Source organism: Morone saxatilis, unplaced genomic scaffold (assembly GCF_004916995.1).
Source record: "Morone saxatilis isolate NCDOM2014 unplaced genomic scaffold, NCSU_SB_2.0 Contig19, whole genome shotgun sequence".
NCBI lineage: Eukaryota > Metazoa > Chordata > Actinopteri > Moronidae > Morone > Morone saxatilis.
The window spans coordinates 23,074,143-23,081,620 of record NW_023339751.1 but is presented as its reverse complement, the minus strand read 5'-3'; the positions used below and the strand labels follow the sequence as shown (position 1 = coordinate 23,081,620).

At 44.6% G+C, this 7,478-nt stretch overlaps 2 protein-coding genes across 2 annotated transcripts in view; one reads left to right on the top strand and one right to left on the bottom strand.

Moving 5' to 3' along the window:
- Positions 1-5,900, bottom strand: part of birc6 (baculoviral IAP repeat containing 6) — a 22,778-nt gene extending 16,878 nt beyond the window's left edge. The window contains exons 1-8 of the mRNA XM_035663872.1: positions 5,832-5,900; positions 4,813-5,006; positions 3,986-4,097; positions 3,649-3,731; positions 3,162-3,387; positions 2,854-3,023; positions 2,196-2,254; positions 395-2,041 (exon numbers count right to left, since the gene is read on the bottom strand). Coding sequence (XP_035519765.1) covers positions 395-2,041; positions 2,196-2,254; positions 2,854-3,023; positions 3,162-3,387; positions 3,649-3,731; positions 3,986-4,097; positions 4,813-5,006; positions 5,832-5,900 — 2,560 coding nt within the window. The remainder of the gene's footprint in view (positions 1-394; positions 2,042-2,195; positions 2,255-2,853; positions 3,024-3,161; positions 3,388-3,648; positions 3,732-3,985; positions 4,098-4,812; positions 5,007-5,831) is intronic.
- A 932-nt stretch (positions 5,901-6,832) lies between these two features.
- Positions 6,833-7,478, top strand: part of LOC118329641 (baculoviral IAP repeat-containing protein 6-like) — a 14,156-nt gene continuing 13,510 nt past the window's right edge. The window contains exon 1 of the mRNA XM_035663871.1: positions 6,833-6,845. Within this exon, the coding sequence (XP_035519764.1) occupies positions 6,833-6,845 (13 nt within the window). The remainder of the gene's footprint in view (positions 6,846-7,478) is intronic.

The following is a 7,478-nucleotide window of genomic DNA, read 5'->3' as shown; positions in this document are numbered from 1 at the left end:
ACAGACAGACAGACAGATAGAGAATTATGTAAACTTAGTCAGCATAGATGAGACAACAGGCCTTCTACTGAAGATAATAAAGCTTTCTGACAGAAGTACAATTATTTTTACATTAATATATAGGAATTAATGAGCTGAGATAGTCTAAAAATACTGAGGATTATTTCATGGGATTACTGACAATAAAACAAATATAGAAGCCCTAACCTTTAAATAAAAAAAATATAATACAACCAATAAGTTTGTCAATGAAAGGGCCTTATTATTATTGTTATTATTACTGAGTTAACACAATGCATAAAAGACAAGCAAGTAAAAAATAACCCTCATCAGAGCAACTTAAAGCCAGCCTATCCATCAACAGCATTGCTGTGTGCAGGAAGGAAACACTGACCTTTGGTACATGCACAAAGGCGGTCGGTCCCAGAGCAATAGGTTACTGAGACAAAGGGGTCCGTCTCCTCTGCTGACCCCTCCTTCTTAGGTGGCTCCACTTTAGCCAGGACCTCCAATGTTGACAGGTCCAGTATCATAATGTATCCGGCCCGTGTGGTCACCACAAGGTGACCCAGGCCTGCCACCTCTAAGCGCTTGCACTCTTTGTGAGTCGTTGCAGAGGTGGAGGGACTGGTGATAGTAGCGCTGCTGGTTGTGGCTGCTCCACATGCTAGGACAGTTCCAGAACTAACAGAGCCAGCAGGGCCCATTCCAAACCCAGATGTTGACCCGGAGGGGAGAGCCTCCTCAAGAGCCTCTTCACTGTCATCCTCCCTGCTATCAAGCAAATCTGAAGGAAGCAATATAAGAGAGGTGATGGCGTCACAAGGGTCCCAAATCTGCTGCACCTTGATGGGTTCCTCGTCCAAGGTGACTATACGGGTGGAGTAGTTGAGCTTGTAGAGTGCAAGATAGCCTCCACTACCACCACTTGGGGACCTCTGCTGATTCTGGTCTCCTGGGGGCAGGATCAGGGGAGTCTGAGGCGGTGACCCCCCTGGGTGGTGGCCTTCCACCCCATTGGCCACTGGGTGTAGGGGGTCTCCTTTACGCTGGCTGCACAGGGCAGAGTGCAGGCGGTTTAGATTGTTTAGAGCCTCTACTTGGTTTGTAGCACTCACAGATTCAGCACTGCATGGCTGCAGGCCGACCAGAAGGTGCACACCATCGCAGCAGGGCGTGATGGAGTCCACATAAAGATTCTCCTCTTCTAGCTGTTTGGGCAGCCTCAAGCACTGCACCAGTGCTCCGGGCCGAGGCGGGGTGGAGACTGTCGCAGCAGCCAGTGTGCTCCATTTGTCCATGTGACCATCTAACCCTGCCAGATTAGTGGCTGCATCGGCAAACTGCTGAATGTAAGTGATGGGAGGATCCTGAAGAAGAAGCTGCTCATGTGTGTCAAACTCCATCTCTATAATCTGTGGCACAGTGAAGCCCTCTTCGTGGAGCCCCTTGCTCATTAGGTTGTTCATTTGCGCGAACACCTGCCCTGAGGACTTGTCATCCACCTCTCTAATACTGTACAGCAGAAGCACAGGTATAGTCCTGCGCACAGCTGGCAGAGACGAGGGGCTTAGAGGTTGGGAACCAGCTAAATTAGAGAAGCCCTGATCCTGGGCTGCAGTCTGGGGATTGCACGTCTCTATCTCCATGGGGCCCTGGTCCTGTAGAGGCCCAGGATGGAAGGGCTCAGGGCCCTGAGTCCTTAGGGGACCATCCGTGGTCCTGCGTGTTGTAGTTGTGGCTGTGGGTGGGGGTCCAGCCATGGGGGTGCTGGATGCTGAGCGGTAGCTGAGCAGGCCTCCGGCCAGAAGGCAAGGGAAGGGAATGTTGTGGTGGTCAGAGACCTTGTCCTTTGCTTTGGCCTGGCTGTGGGCCTTGGCTTGGTTCAATGAGGGGTTGGCACCCAGCTCCTCCAGGTCCTTGACCGTGTCCTCCAGCACACTGGCCACCACCTCCCACTGGAGCTTCTCGGGCTGCTGGAGCACACTCAGCGCCGTCACCCCTAGGCTCACATCCATGTTCTCCCACTGAGACTGCTGGCCTGAAACAGAATCAAAAGAAGAGGTCTGAGGTTGAAACGCTATTTTAATGAGGCTGGAAGCTGAACATGAAGAGAAAAAGAGATGAGATATGGTTCATTCAGGGCACCACCAGCCCTTGGAAATGACTAACAGCGACAGTTCAAGTCTTCATACCTGTTAATGACTCTGATCGGGAATGCTCATCACTGTCTGAATCCTCCAACTGGTCATCACTGGAAGAGAAGAAGTGATTAAAAAAAAAAAAAACTATGACACATTAACAGAGAGCTGTGACTCACTTGCTGACACACACAAGATTCCTACAGAGTGGCTGTGTCACAGTATGTGGCCCCTCCCTCTCAAGTCATCCAAACTGGTGTTGCCGTTGTTGTTGTTGCTGTTTTTTGTCAAAAGATCATTTGGTGGCATGAGTTATCCACTGGCTGTTTCAGGTGATAAATGTTAGCAGTACTTATAATGGCTTCCCTGCACTTTCTTTACACTGAAGTTTAGTTCAGTTTAGTTTACCTGTGATACTTTCTATGCTGTGGACCATGGTTTACATGTTGCCACAGCAACCTCTGCCTCAAGGACTTGTTGTTATGTGGCACCTTCAGGTTGTTTGCATTATTTATGTGTTCTTCTGGATTTCAAATGGAAGTAGATCCCAGTAAAGTGTGGATCGGTAGACAACACTGCGCAGGCAAATTATTGGCTTATAACTCTAGTCAATATAGAGTGGCTGCGGAGAGTGCTAAGGGGCTTACTGTGAGAATTTTGTTTTGCACTCTGTGTATGCTCGTGGGAATTTGATGTGAGTGATGTGTTTCACCTGTCTCCCTCTAGCTTGGGCAGGTCAGAGCAGGAGGACGACTCCTCGAGCCAGGCAAGAGTTGGTCTCCGAGACTCAGTGAGTGTCTGCTGGCTCTGCTCGCTACCACACAATATCAGCTGCCTGAGGATGGCTGGGTCGTATGGGTTGATGTCAAACTTCAAGTGCACCTGTTCAGCACATAATCACACACTCTTTAATCTGAGGTCAATACTTTCAAAAAATATAATGAATGACACCCCCATCTCTGAAAGTGAAACACAAGACAGACCATACCATCTTATGCATGCACAGATTGATGCTCTGACCTTCATCATTTTGGAGACATCCCAGATGCAGATCTTGCCCCTCTTGGTGGCGGCCGCAAGGAACTGTGGGCAGCTACCGAAGCCGTAGCAGGCGATCTTGTCCGAACTGTCGGGGCTGTTGGGAAACTGGGCAGGACTGGTCGCCAGTGTCACCGACAGTGGCACATTCTGTGTGTGTTCGCCCTTCACAAATGGACAATTGGGAGAATGTCGCTCGTGTTCGGACCTGGGGAGCAGTGAAGAAATGTTATGCATCATTGATAGTAATAGTCAACTCTTCTCCAGTCCAAAATGCTTTATTCACCAAACCTTTTCAACGTCCTTGCCTTTATTTACACCCAGAACAACAACTGTTCTGTGTTGTTGTTCAAATGTTTTCATTTGAATGGACTTGCACTGATTCTCACATAGATCTGCACCTCTGTGTGTGCGCTCCCTGATATGTCACAGTAGCACAATTAAAGCATAGTTAATGATCTCCACTCACCACGGCTCATCTGTTGGTTCCCAACAGACCAGGCACACACTGCAGGTGAAACACATGGCTCTGTCGTCCCCTGTTGAGGCAGGCTGTAGGAAGATCAATGAAGATTACAAACACTTCCCAAGCTACAATTCCCACTGTCCACATTTATCCTGGAAAGAAAATATATCTAACACATCCAGCATTGATATTACACTATTGTACATTTTAAGTTGTTGCTAATGGCAACATTAACATTTATTGTTCCTTCACACAGACACTGATGATGCATTGGGTTGTTGGCATTACACCAAGGTTTTAACAAGAGCTGTCACCATGGTTACATTCTCTCAGTACCTACCTGGTGGTAAAATCCTGCTTGAGCCATTGGATCAGGCTGAGCCCACCTGTACCCAGCATGTGGCCACGATGTAAATGTCTCCCTTCTGTTGGCCTCACTGTACATCAAAGATCTGTAGAGCATATCACATTTTAGAAAAATGCCCAGTATTCTGCATGCTAGTCTGGAACATATATTTTTTTTAAATTCTGTGCTGGACTATGTGTGAAATCTTTGTCAAATGCATGTTGCGTATCATGGATAACATATCCATATACCCCTCAAGAACCATAATTCATGCCAAAATGCTATTTAAACATTTTCTAGTGGTGAAGTTGGTAAATGTACCTGTACTTGTATAAGCGCTTTCTAGTCCCTTCCAACCAATCCCCAAAGCCGCTTTACACCTAATGCCACATTTGCCCTTTCACACACATTTACTCAGTGATGGCAAAGCCCATCAAACAGAAACTAACTCATTCATACACATTCACATTCATTCACAACACGCACAGCATCAGGAGCAATTCGGGGTTCAGTATCTTGCTCAAGGATACTTCGACATGTGGCGGGAGGAGCCAGGGATCGAACAACCCCTGCCTCTGAGCCACAGCTGCGCCCCTCCATCTGAATACAGCTCAGACCCTATATAGAGCCATAATTTGGCTTGTTCGTTATGGGCTACTGTAGCAACACAGTGGTTCAACATCACAGACTCCCATCCCACTGTAGATAAAAACGTCTCATTCTAAAAAGGTAACAAAACACACCGGACCTTTAACGGTTTTATTGTTTGGTTGTTTGCTTCTTCAAAAAACAAATGATCATTTGTTTTCCTGCTTGCTCACCTATCTACAGAGCGGCCGGGGCCAACCCCGAGCTCAGGCCTGGCGCTTGACAAGAGGTAGGAGAGCCTGTCCATGATGGATGAGGCCACAGACAAGGCAGCTACGTTCTGGTTGATCTTCTTCAGCTCATTGACGATGGCACTGGCCACTAGCTTCAGCACGTGGTGGGGAAGATGGAAGGTCACTGTTGCCCACTGAAAGAAGGGAGGCGAAGGAGAAGGTCACAGAGAGAAGTGAGATGGATTAGAACAGTGAAGGACCATACATCTAGTTGTCGCTTTTTTTAACCAGGCACACGTTGATTTCAGTACATGATGTTAGTGTTAGCTTCAAGAAAGAACCATATTCTGACTCTCCCTGGTGACACATTCAGACAAACACTAACTAACTGCAGCTGCTGGTAGCAACTAATTTTGTATTGATAGATACACAAAAGTCCAGAAGACAAAATAAGATTAATTGAATTTCTTTTTTTGTACATTAGCCAGTACTTAATACTGGCACTTGATTTTTGTCCACCTGAGTGCCCTTACTTCTTACTGTGTAACGGTACCTCCTGATCTAGGTATTCACCCCTAAACACCCCATAGATGTATTATCCACTAAACACCCACATAACTTTATTTTTTTTTTTACCCATTAGCAGGGTGCGAACCCAGTTTTAGGTGTGAAAAATTCTGGCTTAGTGGAAACAGTAGGTAGTAAGTAGGGACAAAAAGATCTATATATTAAAGAGCAATAGGGGTGTAAAGTATGCATATCCTTTCAACCAGGACACAAGGTGACTGTTACATGTAGTTTGAACAGCATCAAGGAAATGGTACTGGACAGTGGGACAGCAGGCAGAAGCAGCATCAGTCTTTGTCCTGCAGTAGACTACTACCAGATAGAAGAAAGCTTACATTGAACAGCTGTTATTGCCTTTCCATGCTTTTCTTAGTGGTCTAAACTTGCAATTTGAGCTGACTGCTGAAATAAATAGGGAGCGCAAGAGTGTACTGCCAGACTGACTGGCTGACCTGAAAGCTGCACTGGCCCAGGACTATGGTGATGTTAACACTGAGCATGGAGTTTACTATACACTGCATTGTGTGAACTTGATCATCTAGTGTATCCTGTTGGTCCAGGCATCAATAACACATCATTATTCAGGATATTACATAAAGAAAATACAGTCAAGTCCTTTCAACTTTCAACTAATTGGTTTAATAATAATTGGAGTTCATTTGGCACAACTGAATATGTGAAGGAAAATAGATGCCTACCTAACAGATATGAGAAGGTTGCTTTGTGTGAAACTCAGTCTTAGGGATAAAAAAAGTGCAGAGCCATTTTGGAAACTTAAGAGGAAAGATGTGAGCTTTTGTGAATGTCCCCAACTTATAGGGACAATACTCACTGGGAGGTCAGCCAGGCTGTTTTGCACATCAAATGTAACCTAGTCAATAATGACTCTGGCAGTTTGGATGTAGGGTGGGAATGAAGGTGATTTGTTGCATAAATAACAGTGCTAGCTGGGAATGCCAACAGGAAGGCATGGACAAGTCCCCCTCCCTCCTAAAAGAGACTAAAAGACATATGTCTGCTGTTGGTCAAGAAGTAGCTCCAAAGTGTAACTGTTGCATATACCACAGTTTCCCCTTTTTACATTTCTATTGGTAGATATGTGAAACAAATAGTTGATGAAAGGAAAAGGTGTACAATTTTGTAACTTTTGATTGAGTTTTAATAGCTTATTCCCCTACTGCTTTCATAGCCAAGCTGTACTGGCTACACAAAAAAGAAATGAACATTAGTCTTGTCACGATTAACTGCAACAGGTCTACACTGTATGCAGCTACAGTTAAGTCAGTAAGCATTAGGAGAGTTCTGAGTTCTCTGTCCTCCCTCACATTGGATTTTAAAGGACTCAGTAACCATAAACTCCAAGTGCTGACTTCCAACTTGACCCTCTATTCACTACTCACTTCATCAGACTGGTAGGCCATCAATCACAGTTTCAGGAGAGGTATTTCACCTAATGACTAGCCATGGTAAGATCCTGATAGTAAGAGACAGTATGATTGCTTTCTTTTTTCCTGTGTTTGATTTTTCAAATACAGACCAATTGTAGGAGTGTTCATTTTGATTTAGGAAGATGGTATATGAAGATATACTTTTCTTTTTTCACTCTATATTTACACACACAGAGGCCTGAAATACAATCATGCACACATAAGGCTTATAGATATGCAAATGCAGTGTTCCGGGAGCATTTAGGGGTTAGGTGGTGATGGAAATATAGCCTTAGCTACTTGTTGTTTATGGTTAGCTATTTTTTCCAGTAAAGCTCATCAGAAAACTTCACAAACGTACTTCAGCTTTTAGAAAGCATAAAGCCTATTAATTGTTTTGCATAAGCATTCAAAATAATTGATCATTATTACAGATAATTTATCAGCCGTAATTTAATTATTGTGATAATTTATAATAATATAAGTTTTCCTTTATCTGCTTTTTCTTAATCTATCAATCAACAACTCAGTGTCAACAATAATGAAACATGATCTAAAAAACTTTAAGACAGAACAGCTCATTAGCCAGAAGACCCTAACCAATATTGAATGCTTTTCTTACTTTGCCCAAACACTGTTAGAGAAGTAACCCTCTGTAATTCTGACTCAAAA